The 17,279-nt window shown below is 44.6% G+C and overlaps 1 protein-coding gene across 1 annotated transcript in view; it reads left to right on the top strand.

Moving 5' to 3' along the window:
• Nucleotides 1–17,279, top strand: part of pacrg (PARK2 co-regulated) — an 84,745-nt gene that overhangs the window by 39,741 nt on the left and 27,725 nt on the right. The window contains exons 3-4 of the mRNA XM_068752268.1: nucleotides 4,162–4,333; nucleotides 7,668–7,817. Of these exons, the coding sequence (XP_068608369.1) occupies nucleotides 4,162–4,333; nucleotides 7,668–7,817 (322 nt within the window). The remainder of the gene's footprint in view (nucleotides 1–4,161; nucleotides 4,334–7,667; nucleotides 7,818–17,279) is intronic.

The following is a 17,279-nucleotide window of genomic DNA, read 5'->3' as shown; positions in this document are numbered from 1 at the left end:
TATCTATTTGTGTGTACAATAGGAATGAATGCTTGTGTGGACACACATGTGCCTTCTGGTTCCGTCACAAACAACCACTGATGGATGGGCCCTTTCCATTTTAAACAGGGAGAAAACACATGCCCCCAGGGACCCTTGTGTGTAGAAGTACTTTGAAGTGTCCACATTTAATTCTTCTGTATGATAAATGAGAGGAGCGCTGCAGTTGTAGCCTGTGAGGAAAAGCTCAGCTCTCTCGACGAGGGGAGCGGTAAAAAAATCAGCTGATAAGCTGATTCTGTCTCTTGCTCCCGTTTGTTGTTCTGCTCCCTGCAGACCCCCACAGCCAGATAACAAATGCATCCTATCAATCAAACCCATCAATGGCTGGCTGCAGATTAGGGAGTGTGATTGTGGGCCTGATTGGAGGGAAAACGTTGATTTACACCTCTGTCTCTCTGACTTGATTACACTCTGCTTGTGTGGTGTCAAGCTTGTCTACGGAGCTGTAATCACTGGAAGCTAAGAGCAGAAGCTGTGGCTTCTAGGTAGACAAGACACATGGGCAATCACACCGGCAGCGGTAGCTGAAAAGCTCTTACTTAATGTCTCGATCATTGGAAATAGCTCTATCTCACAATGTGAGCGCATGCACATGCAAACTGCACATATGATGATGGCATTGAAGGGAGGCGGAGAGCATGTCTAGATCTTAAGGTAAAGACTTTTAAAATATGTCGCTAACTATTCACTGAACTGTTTTTACCATGTTTTATATGAAGAGTCAGGAAAACATGATCATTAATCACAAACAGAGCCCCCTGTGCAAAACCTTAGCTTCAATTGGTGTTTTATTTCTGGACACATTCCGGGTCCATTCCGACCAGCTGGCATGACTGTGTGCCAAATAAAATTCTTTTCATTTCATTGTGCGTGGTTGTGGTGTGGACATGTGTGAATGCGAGACGCAGGCTCACGTAAAATTCATCACTCACTGTGTCCTGTGTTTGAACTAGACTCTCTAAAAATGGTCTCATCCAGCGTGTGTTGGGTATCATTTCGATTGACACCATGTACTCTGTGAGTAATGCCTTGAATTGTGCAAACCTGCATGCTTGTTAGATGGAAACAGCTGTCAGGGGAGATAGCGATCCCTCACCCCCTCACTCCCCTCACATCCCCTCACTCATCGTTCCCCTATTCCAGTCTTGTTATTGTGACCCTAAGGAAAATCAGAATGTTATTTTTTCTTTAATATTTCTGCCTCTTAATCGCACATGCATGTGGTGACTGAGCTTTGGCAATACTGTGGATTTGGAAAAAAGATGGGATTAGGATGTAGAAATTATTCTGTATTCTTTATGCTACATGTGCAAAATATTAAAGTACAATGGGTCGTGGACGTACGACAATTGGTTCCGAGCGTTTTGTCGTATGCTGACTCGTTTTTCCGGGTCGCTACCAAAAACTAAAATATCAGGGAACAACGATGCCACAAGTTTGACTGTGATTATGCAAATCTAAAAAATAATTTGATCACAGAAAATGTTGGCCAATTAAGTTTCCGCTTTACGGGAGATTCGTTTAGCGACGAAAACATTTAGCGACTGAGTCTTTGTCGCTAAGTGTGGACCACCTGTATTCCACAGTAAAATCACAGCTTGCTGTCGATTCTATGTTGTTCCTTTTCCGGCCACAGATTTAGTTTCAGTGACTGACACGGTTCCTTAGAACAACATGCTTGCTTATTCTGTGAAGTCAGGATTACACAGATGAGTGATAGGAATTCTGATGTGGTATGCATTGCTATTTTCAGTGCTTGTTGGCTCCTGCCTTTGCACATTTTAGTGCATCTCTTTCCTGAGTGTAAATATCTCTTAGATTTATTACACTCGCTCGACATGCTATCATTAGTAAATTCTGCTTTCCCTTTGGCCTTCTACATTCATTATGCACATTTTCCGAACTGCAGAACTAATCAATGTTTGTTTGGCCACAGTGACTGTGTAATGAATGACTCATAGCATGAGTTGCACCAATGGGAAGACAGTTTCTCCCTCAAAACCTGAAATGACAGCAGCTCGTTTGCCAGCTCGTCCAAATACAGAAACCTGTACTTGTGTTAGCAGAAACCCGGTCAAGTCATTACGGCATTATCAAATAATTGAAATTGATCGATGAGATATTAGTGAAAGGGGGAAGATTGTACCCCAAGAAGCAAGAAAGTAAAGAGTCCAGTTAGGATTTAAGAGCAGGCGTCCGTCCATCCGTCCGGTCCCCGTGTGATATTCCCTCCATCCCTGGAGTCACACGTAGTCACGCATCACACACATATCATGTCCACTCACGCATATACCCGCCCCCCCATGCACACACATGCCAAATCGCATCATATTGTGTGTTTAAAGTGGCAACCTGCTGCCCCCCCCCCCCCCCCCGTGCCTGTCAGGTCTTTCTGATGCTGATGTTTAATGCACAGAGCCTAGCCTCATCTACTCTGCTGTTGCTGCCGTGCGTCTGCTGCTGTTGTAGCGTTGACCAGAGGAGACGTGCAGGTCTGTGTCCAAGGGCTAATTTCTGCTACTTAGCCAATAGTCTTTCCGTGCTCCACTCTCATTGACTTCCCAGACTCCTGGGGGGGGGGGGGGGGAGAAATTCCCATAGGCACACAAACAAACCTAGGCGGACAATCGATAGCGGATGCAAGAGTTACTGCTCGCCATAGACGCTGATTAAGATTCCTTGGTAAGGTGTGTGTCTGCATGCATGTGTGCGTTATGCAACAGCAAGACTGCATGACAGTTTTTGCTTATTGTTCCCATCCTTAAGCGCTAACTGGAATCTCAAGCCAGTCCCCGTGTGCATCTTTGATAGTTATCGATTTATAGAAATTCAAGTCAAATAATTATTTTTTCTAAACATCAATCAATATCTGAGGCTTAAAAGAAACACTCATCTAGCGTTGTGTGTCTCTATCTGCCTTCGACTGCCACTACCTAGTAAGCAATCTGCACATTAGTGTCACCTCACCCTCTCTTGCCCCTTGTTCCCACTCTGCACTCCAGCTCTGCAGGCCCATGTTTGCTTTTTGTTCTCTTCTTCAACCTGACTCACAATGGTGATCTTGGCCAAGTGCAGGAAAAGGTCAAGGTTGGCCAGCAAATTGCCTCAAAGCAATCAACCACGTCTGTCAGCACTAACGGTGTGAGCTCTCTGTCTCTGTTGCCATCTTTCCATCCCTCCATCACTCCATCTGTCCATTTATTTCTCTCATGCTATCCGTCTCGACGTTCACCTGGTGGGTAGGTTGTGCGTCGAGGAGGACCGGCGGCGGAAGAGGCAGTGGAATTCTGCCCTTCCTTGAAGTCTTGGCTCTCGGGACACAAAGGTACCGAGTACCGTGGCCTGGGTGTCATTTTAGCTCCGAGCAGTGACCCAACATGATGCTTAAGTGCACATATTCACGCAGGTGTGTGTGTGTGCGTGTGTATGGAGAGTGTGGGCTATTTGCCTCCGCACCAAATCTAGGACACAACACAAAAGGTGTTACTTGAATGCATCGGACAGTTTCCACACATTCAACCAGACGACAGCAGACGCCACACGTGACCTGTAGCCGGACGGCTGTCGGATGATGCCCATTTGTGTGCATCTTTCTGCACGTCCTTGTGAATGGTATAAACAGCTGGTGATATTTTCAGCCACAGGTTAACACCTGCCGCTGTATCATGATTTCCTCAACAGCTGGCCCCTGCTATTGTGCGTGGGTGTTGGTGGGTGAGTGAGCGAGCATGAATGTGCATACTGCAAGGGTTATAAATGGCTGCAAGAGGGAGCTTTAGCCTTAGATATTGTTCAAAGGCAAGGACAAACAAAGACGAAGGGCAGAGAATGAGAAGCAGCTTTATTGCAAGAGCTGATTTCCACAAGAACACTAGGAATGTTCTTTTGCTATAAAGGTTTATGCACTTTTATATGACTGAATGCACAGGTCAAAGTGTGAATGTGAGTGAGTTAGAGGGAGCTTTAGTAGGTAGGGAGAGACGTTCCACCGGTAAACAAAGAAGAATGTTCCAATAAATGCCCTTGAGCAAAGGACAGGAACTCTAACCTCTCCCTCCCTTTGTGGGCCTCTTTGGATAGAAAGCAGTCTGTAATATAAATGTAAATTTTTGTCCTCAGGTGGAGATTGAGAAGCTCGACTACCATCACTACCTACCTCTGTTCTTCGATGGGTTATGTGAGACCGTTCATCCGTACGACTTCTTTGCCCGTCAAGGAATCCACGACTTGCTGGATCACGGAGGCTCCAAGATCCTGCCCGTCATTCCACAGCTCATCATCCCTATCACGAGTAAGTGTGGGGGTCGATCTCACCTTTCACACATCGCACGCAAACGCCGCCTTTCCCGAGTGACCCCGTGTGAGCTGCTGTCATTTTCCCCAATCACTGTGTTTGTCTGGTAATGAGGGGGAAAATGATATTATCTTACAAGTTAATTATATATGTGAAATTTAAATAGGTGTGTCTTGATGTTCTTATTGCGTGGATCACTATCAGTGCAATTGGCAGCAATTAAAATACAACTATTCGAATAACGGCAGCAAACTGGTCCTATTTGTCTTACTTATTACGATGCATTTTACTAACCTTGGTGTAAGTGCGATTATTATGTGTGATTGACATACAAGGAATCCTCACAGTGGGAATGGAATTTCAACATTAATAATGACATCAATATTATTTCATGAATTGAAAATCAGAATGTTAAAACACACAGGAGGTGTCTTTAAAGGCATCCTTTGTTATCGTGTTTCTCAAATTAATGTAGCTTGAAAATAGATCAAAATGACAATTTTGTCAGCTATTATGAGTAAACAAAAACAATATCCATTATAAGCTACATCTATAGTTGCATATATTATTATTAATAATTACAAAGTGGAGCACCCCCCCCCCCCCCTCCCTCATGATGTTACAGCTGCAGTCAACCAAAATAGAAATACATACTTTACCAGCAATAGACTCACCTGTCTTACATTCTCCTGCTCCAACAAATTCTGACATCACCATTCAGCCAATCGTGTGACAAGTCCTAATTTGGCTTCAGTGTAATACCGTTCCTATTATTACATTAACCCTCCGCGCGACGCGTCCTTGTTTTTGGATTTGGTGCAAGACGGTGGCTCTAAATAAAAACACAATTGATAATCTGCCATGTGGCTGCATTTAAACATGCCATCGTCTCCTTACCTTTTCCTTAGAGACACACGCACACACACACACACACACACACACACACAGAGATAAGTTGAAGTGGACACACAGGTTGGAGTTGTCAAAAATAGACTTGGAATTCATACTGAAGGGAACAGAAATGGTTTCCTGTGTGCAAAACAGGAGGAGGATTAAAGCACAGGGAAGTTAGAGCGATGCAGAACTTGACTTTGTTGAACATTTTACACACACACACTGTCTTTTGTTAGGCGCCACTGCTAAGTAGAGTGTCAGCTTCAAAGTAGGAGCCTTTAAGTGGTGCCTAGTGAGCCTTGGATAGTGTTCATGGGCAGTTGTGAGTGTGTATGTGTGTGTGTGTGTGTGTGTGCAGGCGTGTGCATGAGTTTACATGAAATGTGTTCCCTGCCTATTTGCGGGTGCTGGACGTTGATGGAGGCAGAGGACACAGAGACACAATGGCACAGTGACGGACGCTGGCACCGCCTGCTACCACACCACGTGCATCACTCGGCACACATATTCAGCTAACTTACCGTGTATTTAATTACAATACAATAAAGATATTGTTTCACAGAAGGTTAGAATTGATGCTATGGACAGAGTGACAGGACCTCTCACTGACTGCGAGTGTAGTTTATAAATCAAAACCCTTCTGCAGTTTTTTTTTTGCCAATTGCCTTTAGGAAGCCAGAAAAAAAAGGTGTGGGCTATGCTTCTCATGAAAATACACACTTTGCGCTGATAATGGAATTTTAAATGGCCTGTTCCTTATTAACATCATAGTTTATTAAAAATCCAACCTGTTTTGCCATCAACAAAGAAAACCCCCCGCTGCAGAATAATTACTTTCCTACGTAGCAAAGAGGAAGAAGGGATGCGAGGAAAGAAGAAATTGGATTGTCGTCTATGCGCTAAAACGGCAAGATATATATTTTCCTCGCCTGGCGTTAATACATCTTCTATGTGGCTGGCAGGCTCTTATCTGCTGAGTGACTGAGTCACGTCAGGCCCTGGTGAATTTTGATGATGACTGCAGGTCACCCAATGAGAATGCACAATGAAGAAGGCTCTGGCTTACGTTATACCAAGGAGCTCTGCTTACAATGAACGTATTCCCACTTTAGATGACTTGTGTAAGAAAGACTGCATTATATGTGGAAAATGAAGCAAACGGAAAGTGAAATAAACAAAACCATGATTTGGAAACACTTGTAAAAGTTAATATGAGACACTGATATTTCTCTAAGTATATTACAAAACTGTTTAGCTTAATGCTATTGTGGTGTCTAGAGAAGAAAGGGTAAAATGTTACTTTAAACGTGAGAATGATTCCGAGCCATGGCTTTATTAAGCCTCAGACGATTGGCATAACATTTGTTCAGCCTTGAACTGAAAGGAGACTTTCATTCCAAATCAATTCTCCGTTATGTCTTCACAGGAACATGTCCTTCTCATCTGGGAGGTATATTTATACAATAAACGGGAACAATTCACAGCTAAACGCTTGAACTTGTCAGCCCACCTCTGAAATTTCACAGGAAACTGAATGCAAGAAAACGGCTGTTTTATTTTCATCCTGAATATGCGTCCCAGCATGAATAGCTCATTCCTATATCCAGGTTTGTCCCAACACAGGTTTTTATACCAGCATTGATATATCAGGCAATCAGCAGCCTTCTTCATTTATTTATTTAATTTCTGCAAGCATGGCCATGAATAATTGAACAGTTCCACGGTCCAAATGTCACAGCAGGGAAAATTGTTTGCGCTGGCTGGTAATTAGAATTTCATTGTTTGTTATGTAGGTTTGAAATTCCTGTCTCTCCACATTCCACGTTATCTCAGTGATGGTTGATACAGTATCTCTGCGCTCGTCTGCCTGGGGGAGACACGAAGGCAAAGATAGAGAGATGGCATGAAGCACAATGCTTTCGCTCATTCAGCATCATCTCTACCGCCGGTCCTCTCACAAACACGCACACGCACACGCACACGCACACGCACACGCACACGCACACGCACACGCACACGCACACGCACACGCACAGAATCTGTTTAAACTGGTCCCACATGCGTGCACAAAAGATCTCTCTCGCCCTTTGTCTCTTCCACCATCACTGCCTTTTGTTCTCTCCATCAGTTGTGCAGCTGTAGGACAAGTGGCCCGGTGATTGGCTCTTACTTACTCCTGCATCCCCCTTGCATTTGAAGTCACTGATTGCAAATCAAAGCCGAGCTACAATGGAACTCTTTTCAAGAGGAGCAAGAGGGGTCGAGATGTGTACATATTTTAGATGTACTACAAATTCTGCTCTGAATTACCATATAGTTGCAGATCACTCAGTATTGACTGTAGCCCTACCTGCCCGACCAGAAGACCGTTAAACCTTGACCCTGTTTTTTCTCGACGTTCACTCTTCTTTAACCTGAGTTATGTCCTGCTTTGCAGACGCCCTGAACACCAGGAACCGTAAGGTGATCTGCACCACCCTGAAAGCCTTGCAGCACCTGGTGGTGTCTGCGGACATGGTGGGCCAGGCGCTGGTCCCGTACTACAGGCAGATCCTGCCCATTTTCAACATCTTCAAGAATGTGAACAGTGAGTTCTGAAAATGAAAGCAATTGGCTGTTAATTCGAGGACAGACGGCGTGTAAGTGTGCAGCGTGACCCTCTTTTAGCAGCGCAGTCATTGTGTGAGGACATCCATTTGTGTTATCAATCATTTTTGTGCTGCTGCTGCTGCACGATGTCAGCACTGACTGTGAAAGGCGGTGGCAGCTTTGCTTGTGTGGCATGTAGCTGGCTGTCGGGTTAGAACACAGGATTTTACAGAGATGATCAGGTTCTTGAAATGCTACCTGGATGCTTCGTGCCTCTTTTAATTTGCCTTTGAGTCCAGACAGAAAGCACCCTCTTCTAAACCTCGTATTTTTTTCCCTCTGGATCAAATATATGCAGCACCTGTCCGTTCTTCATGTTTCCACTTAGACATCCGCTTGACAACGAAGCTCCTTTTTGTCCTTTCTGCTGCCAGTCAAGGTGCATTGTGCGGGGCTGCTTAGGACACTCTGTCCTTGTGCTCTGTGAAAGCCTCCACCTGGGTGACACCAGGACCTGGGGATATTGGCATCAGATAGGCAGCCCTCTTTGTGTGGCCGTGTCAAAGCACTTAGCATGGCGTGACACGATGTCGTCCTATTGAAGACTTAGAGGAGGGCCATTCTTGAATCTGGCTCTCCACACAGTCAGTAGGATGTGGAGAGGGACATTGTGGATCAATCATTTAAACACAGGCTTTAGCAGGTGAAAAAGCAAGACTTTAGTCCCTTAATCAATGTCCAATTTGAATCCCTTGTCTTTTTAATTTGCCGACATTATTTGTTGCTATTTTCTGAAGCCTGAAAAAAAGGAGGACGATTGCTGATGAAGATTGTGGAGAAAGACAAAGGATGAAAAAGAAGAGCCCGTCCTTATTAGCGCATGACCATATGCAAATCTCCTCTGTAAATTAGCTGTCAAATCAATCCCCTAAACGAGTGTGAAGCGTGCGTTCCTCTGCCGCGGCGCAGGCTCAGCAGTCGGCCAGTGAACCCTGCTAGGAATAGTTTTGTCCCTGCCGAGACGCTGCTGTGCCTGACTGTCTACCTGCCCGCCCACGTCTGTCCTCCTCTGGCGGGCATTGATTAAACCTGAGCCAACCTCTTACCTGGCAGACAATATTCCTGCTATTGACCTCTCCCAGCGAGCGACCGGACTGGGCCGGAGAGGGGGTCCGCGCATCTGCCCGGTCTGCTGCACAACAACGGTGCGTCCTGTCACACCAATTACTCGCCATGCAGTAGAGTTTCTTTCTTTTTTTACAACTTTGGTTAACAGTTAAGGTTGAGTGATGGAAATAAAGCCAACACATATTGATATTTAAATAGATAAGAAGGTGTTTCCATAAGTGCAACATTTCTTTGTAGTATTTTCTCCTATTCCTATCTGGAGCTTTCATTTTAGAGCCAACTGATGTCCTCCAACACCCACTATCTGCTAACACTGGAAGATACTGCCTCAAATGGCGAGAATAAATGTTTTTCACACACACAATGATGTGCGACCTGTAAATCTGGGAACTTCTGTCTAATATGCAGATATTTCAGGGTGTTGCACAGTCTCGCTCTCTCCCTCTGAATTTCTCCTTATTTATGTGGCTTGTTTTTTTTTGTTTTTTGTTTTTATCTATCAATGCTTTCCTTGAAGTCAATCTATTATCTAATATTGCTTATATGCACCTCCAGCTGCATCCCACACTCGTTTGGCTGTCTCAAGCAGAGCCGTGAGCAGACAGACGATCATTGTGTTTAATTCACCAGAGGACACAGAGGAGCATTTAGTTGTGTGTGGTCACACCTCCGAGACTGTAACCCACAGAGCTTGCATGGCATCCCCCTTATCTTCTGGACAACAACCAGACCCCTGTCCAGTGTGTGTCTGTATTTGTGTGACTGTGTCCTGAATAGATCTGTTGTGTCCAATGTGCAGCTGTTGACTTCAGTGTCAGCTTTTTCTCTCTGTCTCTTTCTGTTCACTGCTGTTCACGCGCGCGCGCACGTGCACACACACACACACACACACTGACAGCTTCCCTCTATCCTTGTCTCCCTAGTTGTTGGAGCTGTGAATCAATAGGCCAGCAGCCACTGCTGTAGAGTCAGGGTTATGCTAAGACATCACCAGCAGCTCATCGTAGGACAGATCCCCGAGGCTGTGTTCACACGCTCCCTCTGTGCCGTTCCCACTCTGAGACGGGGTTGTGACCTGTTAAATTGGTCCGTTTACAGGCCTTATCTTCGTCTTTTTTTCCCCCCCTGGGTCAGAGCTGAACATCTCTAAAATGGACCCTCTGATATCCGTTCAGACGGACAGAGCACTGGACCTCTGACTTTCCACGGGCCACGTGCTCAGCCTGTCTGGGACAAAGGCCTCCAAAGAAGGAACAACTCCATTGTTCCATGAGGGGGAAAAAAAGAAAAGAAGCCTGTTCGACTCCAGGAGGCCATTTTCACTACTGCCACAGTAATGTGTCATTTTGAAGCACACAATAATGAGCATTCACATCGTATCACCGTCCTTGATGTCCCCCTTTGTCTCCTCTATCAGCTCCCTTGCCTTTTGTTTGCTTTGTTCCTTTTTGCCCGTGTGTGTCGTGCGTGTGCGTGTCTATGTGGCAACGTTGCGTACAGTGTTGAAATTCCTCCAATGCGATTTGCATGGCTCTCTTGTTTTCGTCCTGTGATGAATCTTATCCCTAATGGAATGCTACAACGTTCCTTATAAAGGAGCGCTGTGCTCCCTCATTCAGCTGATTCCTCTTCTGGGCCTGAAAGTAGGGAACTCCTGTACTGTACATCATTTGAGGAAGACAAAAGGAGTTTGAGGAACTTCTCTTTTATGCCATTGGCGTAAACTCCACACGCTTCACGGACAGTTTTCTGGGGTCTTCCGTTGGGATCAGATACTAAACGTATTCCGTGGATCAGGTAACGGCCAGGCAGAACCGACTTGGACTAAATATGTTATTAATATATACAGTGTTTTTCCATGAGACTCATTCATTCAGTTCCGTAGTCGCATTGGAATCGAATTTGGTTCCAGCGCCCAAAGGTACCTTTTTCTTCTGGTATTTTACTCCCTCTGTAATAGCAGAAATGTAATTTCAGTTGTAAAAAGAAGTCATCATGTACAGTATAACGCTGACATTACTTCAAAGGAAGGCGTTGTTCAAAGTCCCGGGAGCTGCCTGAGTAACTCTGAGCACTTTACACACCTGAATAATGGCACGAAAATGATGAAACTCATGGAATATTAGCTCAGCATTGGACTAAAAATCTCATTAACTGTCTAAAGGAACATTAAAAGAAACTATAGAGGGCAGCGATCGACTTTTCCAAAGAGCGGAGCCGCTAGCATTGTGTCACATGATATATGAATTATATAATGGTATTAATATTTGTCCATAAATGCTATATTCACATTATACTGCTTTCAAGTCGAGCTGCAGACATAGTGTTCAGTGAATATAGCCCGGATTTCTCCTGCTAGTTTTCAAAAGTTTGAGGTTTCAGTCCCAGAAAATGTCATTCTCACACACACAGATGTAGTTCTCAGGTGAACGGGGCGTCACATAAGTGACCTTTCGGCCGTCCATTGAGCAAAGACGTTACACGCTGAAGCTTTGTTATATTGTCTCTTCCAGCAGGTGCTTTTCACGCTTTCCTGGCCGACTCTACGGTCTCCATTGAGTTTAAAGAAGTGTAGCATGGGTGACGGGGTCACGGGGTGACAGGGGTCACCTTGCTGTCCCCTTTTCTCTTTACAATCCAAGTTTCTCTCTCTCACCCAGAGGCATTTTTTTTAAGTACTGACATTTGCCACAGGTGGTTTAATGTGAATCCTGAGTAGATGAGTCGATAGCGCTGATGAGCTGAGCGCCCGCCACGCAGTGAGGTACACGGCTTCCGACGATGTTTCTGACATCTTGTTTTTATAAAAAAATATTTTTCTTTTTGACAGGTCTAGCCCGTTGACGTATGCGCTACATCACCGTGAAGTTGCGGCATTGTTTACAATACAAGGGATAAACAAGAGCCATTTGCACAATGCTTTTCAGATTCTATGTGGCCACACGTGCGTTGTGTGTGTGTGTGTGTGTGTGTGTGTGCATATAGTTGATGTTTGCCTGCAGGCCTCCTCTGGCATTCATTTGAGCCTGAATTGTTGTTGTTTTCCTAATGATTTTCTCTGCTTATCTGAAAGGTGTAGGTCCTTAAACTCCTATTCATCACTGACAGGCTCTCTCTCTCGCTCTCTCGCTTGCTCTCTCTCTCTCACACACACACACGCTGATACAAATATTCCTCACACACATTGTGGTGCTCTGCTTCCTTTGACCTCTTTTATCTTCCTGGTAGGAATGTGGCCAGTTATGATAAGGTCACACACGCTTGCTTTGCTCAGCCCACACGCCCACACACACACACACACACACACACACGCACACACACACACACACACGTAGAGGCTCTGATAGCGGTGGCTCTCGGTCTTCCATTCCTGGGTGACTGGTGAGGTTTTTGTCTTTGTGAGAGATGTAGTGCTGCAGCGATGCACTCTGTCTTCCCTGTGGGCCTGCTTTAGATGTGTATCACATGACACACACACACACACACACACACGCAGAGCTTTTGTTGGATGTCTCTATGAATAAAGCAGCTCAGTTATAGTTGATAGATGAGTAGAAATAAATAGGAAACTGTTTGACCACATAACCCTTCCTTGATAAAAAATAAAAAAGAGAGAGACTCGTATCTAATGCCCCCCCCCCCCAATTCTATTCCAACAGACAGCCAAGCGTATGCTAGTGTACTTAGCCACCTGTGCTCCGGGCCCACAATGCAACCTGGCGCTCTTGTTTACTGCCAGAACGCTGCGTATATGGTGTTGAAATAAATTCCTGGGGATTCCCATTCATAAACATTTGTTTTATTTAATGACCTTTTGCAGCTGCCGTTGTGAAAAATGTATTCACTGCCATGCTTCCTTTGTGTACACAGCGACACAATAGAGAGGACCATGCCTACACACACACACACACACACACACATTATCCCACGTCCCTGCATGCAATCCATCATCTCCACAGACACACAGAGCTCCTTGTCTCTGTGGACGACAGAGCACACACCTCATCCTCAGCCCCCCCCCCCCCCATCTCCTCTTCAGTGTACCGCCCTCAAACAGAAGATATCTATCTATCTATCAAGCAATCACAGACTGGCGAGACCCCTCTGCCATTAAAATGCAGAATGAGAAGGAGAAACAGACAGAAGACAGAGAGATGGAAGGAAAGGTAGCATGTGTGAGTGAGAGATGAAATCCAGGTAATGCAGAGCTTGTCTGTTCTTACGCGTTCCACCGTTAGCATGCTTCACAGCACATAATGACATTTCCTTCCACCTGAACTTTAAGAGAAGGCTGCAGAAAATAGCAGAGATATATTTTTACATCAACGCCGTCCACACCTCCCACAATCTTCCCCCCACCCCAGACTTCAGCCGCCTGTGGGCATGCCCACCTGGCTCTGTTAATTTCTATTGTCAGCAGGTCTGAGGGGGGGAGGGGGGGGAGCAGCCAATCAGATTTGAGCGCCAGCCCTTGGGTCTGCAGTCGCCGTGTGGCTCCAATTTAAAGGTCAGCTGATAAGAAGTGCATTTCATGCATAATCTGGGATGCTCTTGGGGAAGAGACACAGACTGCTCAACGATACACACGTGCACATGCGCACACACACACACACACACACACACACATTCATGCGACAGATCTATCACATCATCAGTATCTTGACGCTCTAAAACTTTTGACTGCCGTGAGGGACATGTCTCACACTTCATTTTGCCCGTGTTGCCCCTTCAGATAGAAAACATACTTTAGAGAATTCCTCAGAAGAAACTTTTCTTTGTTTTTTGTTGATTCCTCCATTAATTTATTTGTATCTTTTGCTATGTGCAGCACTTAGGGCTATTGAGCTATCCACTCTTTAAATGGCACAGCACCCTGAGGCTAGCAGTATGTTTAATTTAAAACAGTGTTTGCCATCTTGGCACAAGCAATCTGCATCTTAAACAAAGCCGCAGTGTCTCGGCACCTTGCTGGCTTCTCTCCACATCTATGCTGCTGATCATCAGTGTTAGGTTATTTCTTTGTTTGTGCTTCCATCAGTTCCTAATATCACATCATTTGGCAGAAATGTTTCTCAATGCTTTACTTAAAAGCTTTTTTTTTTTTTGTGAATCCTCCAATTTGTTCTTCGTAGGAGTTGTTCTGATTCTTAAGCGCTCTCACAGGATGCCGTGAAAGAGAAATGTGGCATTTTCTTCCCCTGCAGGGGGTCTTGTACAAATGAACAGTAGTGTTAAATGACAAATCCTGAGGCAACACAAGGTAAGCATATGGTGAATATCAAGCTTTCAGATGATCAGCCATCATTCTTATTAGTAATCTGCAGATGACCACGGTTGTATTTTTCAAATCAGACATCCACACTCTCGGCGGGGCTTCAACTCACTTTCCCTCTAATTCAAGTAAGACTCAATTAACTAATTGGATGAGTTATGAAAGTCTTTTTCCACTTTCAATCTCAATGAGATTAACACAGTCTGTAATTAATGAATTTGGGGCATGATTCACAGGATTGTTCAGTGCTCTGGGGGCCTGACATTTGTAACACAATTATGCTGTTGTTGAAAGTAGACAATGGCGTGAGATAAATTGTGTGAGCATTAGCTGCGTTTGCCAAAGACAGGTGATTGTCCCTGTCTAAATGTGGATCATCTGAGTGGGCTGTTTAGCTAATGTCGGTAATGTCAGACATCTCACAGGCAATATCTTTATGAGATATATATTTATATGCTTCCTTGTGTATGAATCTCTGTCCTTACGCACGCCTATAGTGTGTCATGACTTTCTTGTAGCGAGACGGGAGCTCTCCTGCAGCCTCTCACCACATCATCGTGTTTGACATCTCCACAGGCAGCCAGCAACAGAATGCTGGTGTGCGTGCCGCCGCGTGTCCAGCCAGCTTTAGATCACAATTCGCACCCTGTGCCAGGTTGCCTGTCAGCTTCCATAAGCAGCCACATCTTCACAACATGGCCGTCTGCTTGAAAGCAAGGTAGCCGATATTTTTGCAAAGCAAATGAGACATAGGACTTCTACAATCTCCCTTACTTGTTGCCCCCCCCCCCCCCCCCCCCCCACATGACAAGGACACGCATAATAAACAACACAGATAACTTTTTATCATCAGGATACAGTCCTACCTCCTCCTGTTCATCAGATGTTGGCAGAAACACAAGATAATGGAAGAGTAAAATAATTGAATGCAGCTAGAATAATGTTTTTTTCTTTTCTTCGTTTTTAAATTTGCATCTAAAGAGAATATGATGTTTGCAATTTTGACTGTCTTGGATTGTTAGTCGATTCCTTTGTCGGTCACAACGCCTGCACACCTGGCAATTCTGGAGTCTGACTCCTGTCTGTCTGCGCCTTTAGAAAACCAACCCCTTCACCCCCCAACCCCCATTACTGCCCCTTCTCAGTGTGTTTCCTTGATGGTGGTAATCTTATCTCCTCCATTCTCACATTGGCATGCCAGTACGCTGCAGTCACAGTCGTCACTATCGCTAATGGATGTAATTGAACACTCGCCGAACATTCTAATGCATGCTATTTCTCAAGAACCCCCGCCCCACCCCACTGACGTTTCCCAAGTCAAGTCTTGGCCCTTATCTGAACATTGTTTTGCTTGCTAATGTTTCCATCTGTTTCCACTGCTCATATTACCATCTCCATCACAAATTGTAATATATACATATATACAATATGTTGTATCCAGAGTTAAGCGCAAAAAAAGTGTTTGCTGTGGGGGGGGATATGTGGATGCTTTTTATTAAAATATGGCAACATGGATTTAGGAACATGCAAACTAGACAAATTGGAAATGCTGATTAACACATATGACAAATCTCGGGATGCATTATCAACCCAAAAATGAAATGTTAGAAATTTTTCACATGCATGCATGCACCTAAAGGTCTCTTGGAATTTTTACCTGTGCATAAAATGCTCAAAGCAGTTTAGCTTTTCAGTGCCACAACAATGCTAATGCTTGAAATTAATTGAATAAAAAAAGATTAATATTTAAATAGACTCCCGGCAATGCCCCGTATTATAATTTAAAATGCAAATTGTACATTGTTTGCATAATTAATACAATGCAACTTCATCTGTAAATGATGTTGGTGCCACACGAGTCGACTCGTATCAGGACCTGATTGTGGGTGTTTGTGCGTGTTTGTGTGTGTGTAGAAGAGCACACACTTTCTGGTGTGCAAACATTGAGAAAACTCCCACAGCACTGTCTGATTTACTCTCAGGATCTGTTCTGTCACACTGGCAGGCATGCATGGGTACACACATTTGCACACACAGTCTATGCCCTTCAGAAACAACAACATGGCTATAAATATCAATATGTCCACTTCAAGCCTGCATGTGGAATGGCCAGTATGCATCACATATAACCCATGAAAACCCCGCCAATGCTGATCATTGAACAGTTTCATTCCATTTGTTTATCAGTTTTCAATAATAACCGGTTTCTGGTGAGGACATGCACAAACTGTTCATCATAATCAGTTTAGGGCTGCAGGATTTAGCAGACAGCCTTGAATCTTGAACGAAAGGAAGACATTTAATGCTTCATCCTGCGACAGGAGCAAAATGATGAACTCTGTCTTACTTTCAGTGACAACAAAGTATTTTGCATTTTGCCTCCTCTGACTTTTCTTTTTAATTCTGTCTAGACTCATCTCTTTCTGCGTGGTTGTCAGTTTGTATACAGTGTAGCCTACACGCTAAGAGTCTTGACCTTTTTGTTCTGTACTGCACACCAGCCATAACACCGTTCTAGTGTTAACGTCACTAAGATGAATAATTCACCTGCTAGATTTGATAACGCTTATATCGTCCTCACCCCCCAAGCCCACCCCTTGGCCATCTGGGGCACTTTATAAACTCCCAAAGGATTGTGAACCCAGGATTCTTTCTCCTCCTCCCACCTCCGTTCCTCTCCGCTACCACCTCTCTTCAAATATTCAGTCAGTGTGACTGTAGTCGCACATCCCTGGCATCCCCGTGGCTTTCACTCCGTCTCATCCCTCTCCCTCTATATGTCCTGCTGCTCTTCGCAAGTCTCACTTTGCACAAAGAGGTAACAAGGAAATGGAATGAGGCCACGAGCCCCCCTCCTCCATCCATAGATGGTCTTACATTTAAAAATACTGTATCCTCTTGCTGCTTTGAAAAGAGCTTCAATGATAACCAGTTACTGTTCAGGGTGAACTCTGTCTTAGGTAGATGCGTTTCCTTTCCTTGTTATATTAACAGTTCTACTTGGATTCCAGCAGATGCCCTCAGCCGACACAGCCACACATTTTTCTGATGTTTCTTTCA

This window comes from Brachionichthys hirsutus, chromosome 18 (assembly GCF_040956055.1).
Source record: "Brachionichthys hirsutus isolate HB-005 chromosome 18, CSIRO-AGI_Bhir_v1, whole genome shotgun sequence".
NCBI classification, from domain to species: domain Eukaryota; kingdom Metazoa; phylum Chordata; class Actinopteri; order Lophiiformes; family Brachionichthyidae; genus Brachionichthys; species Brachionichthys hirsutus.
This window is presented reverse-complemented; position numbering and strand designations above follow the sequence as displayed.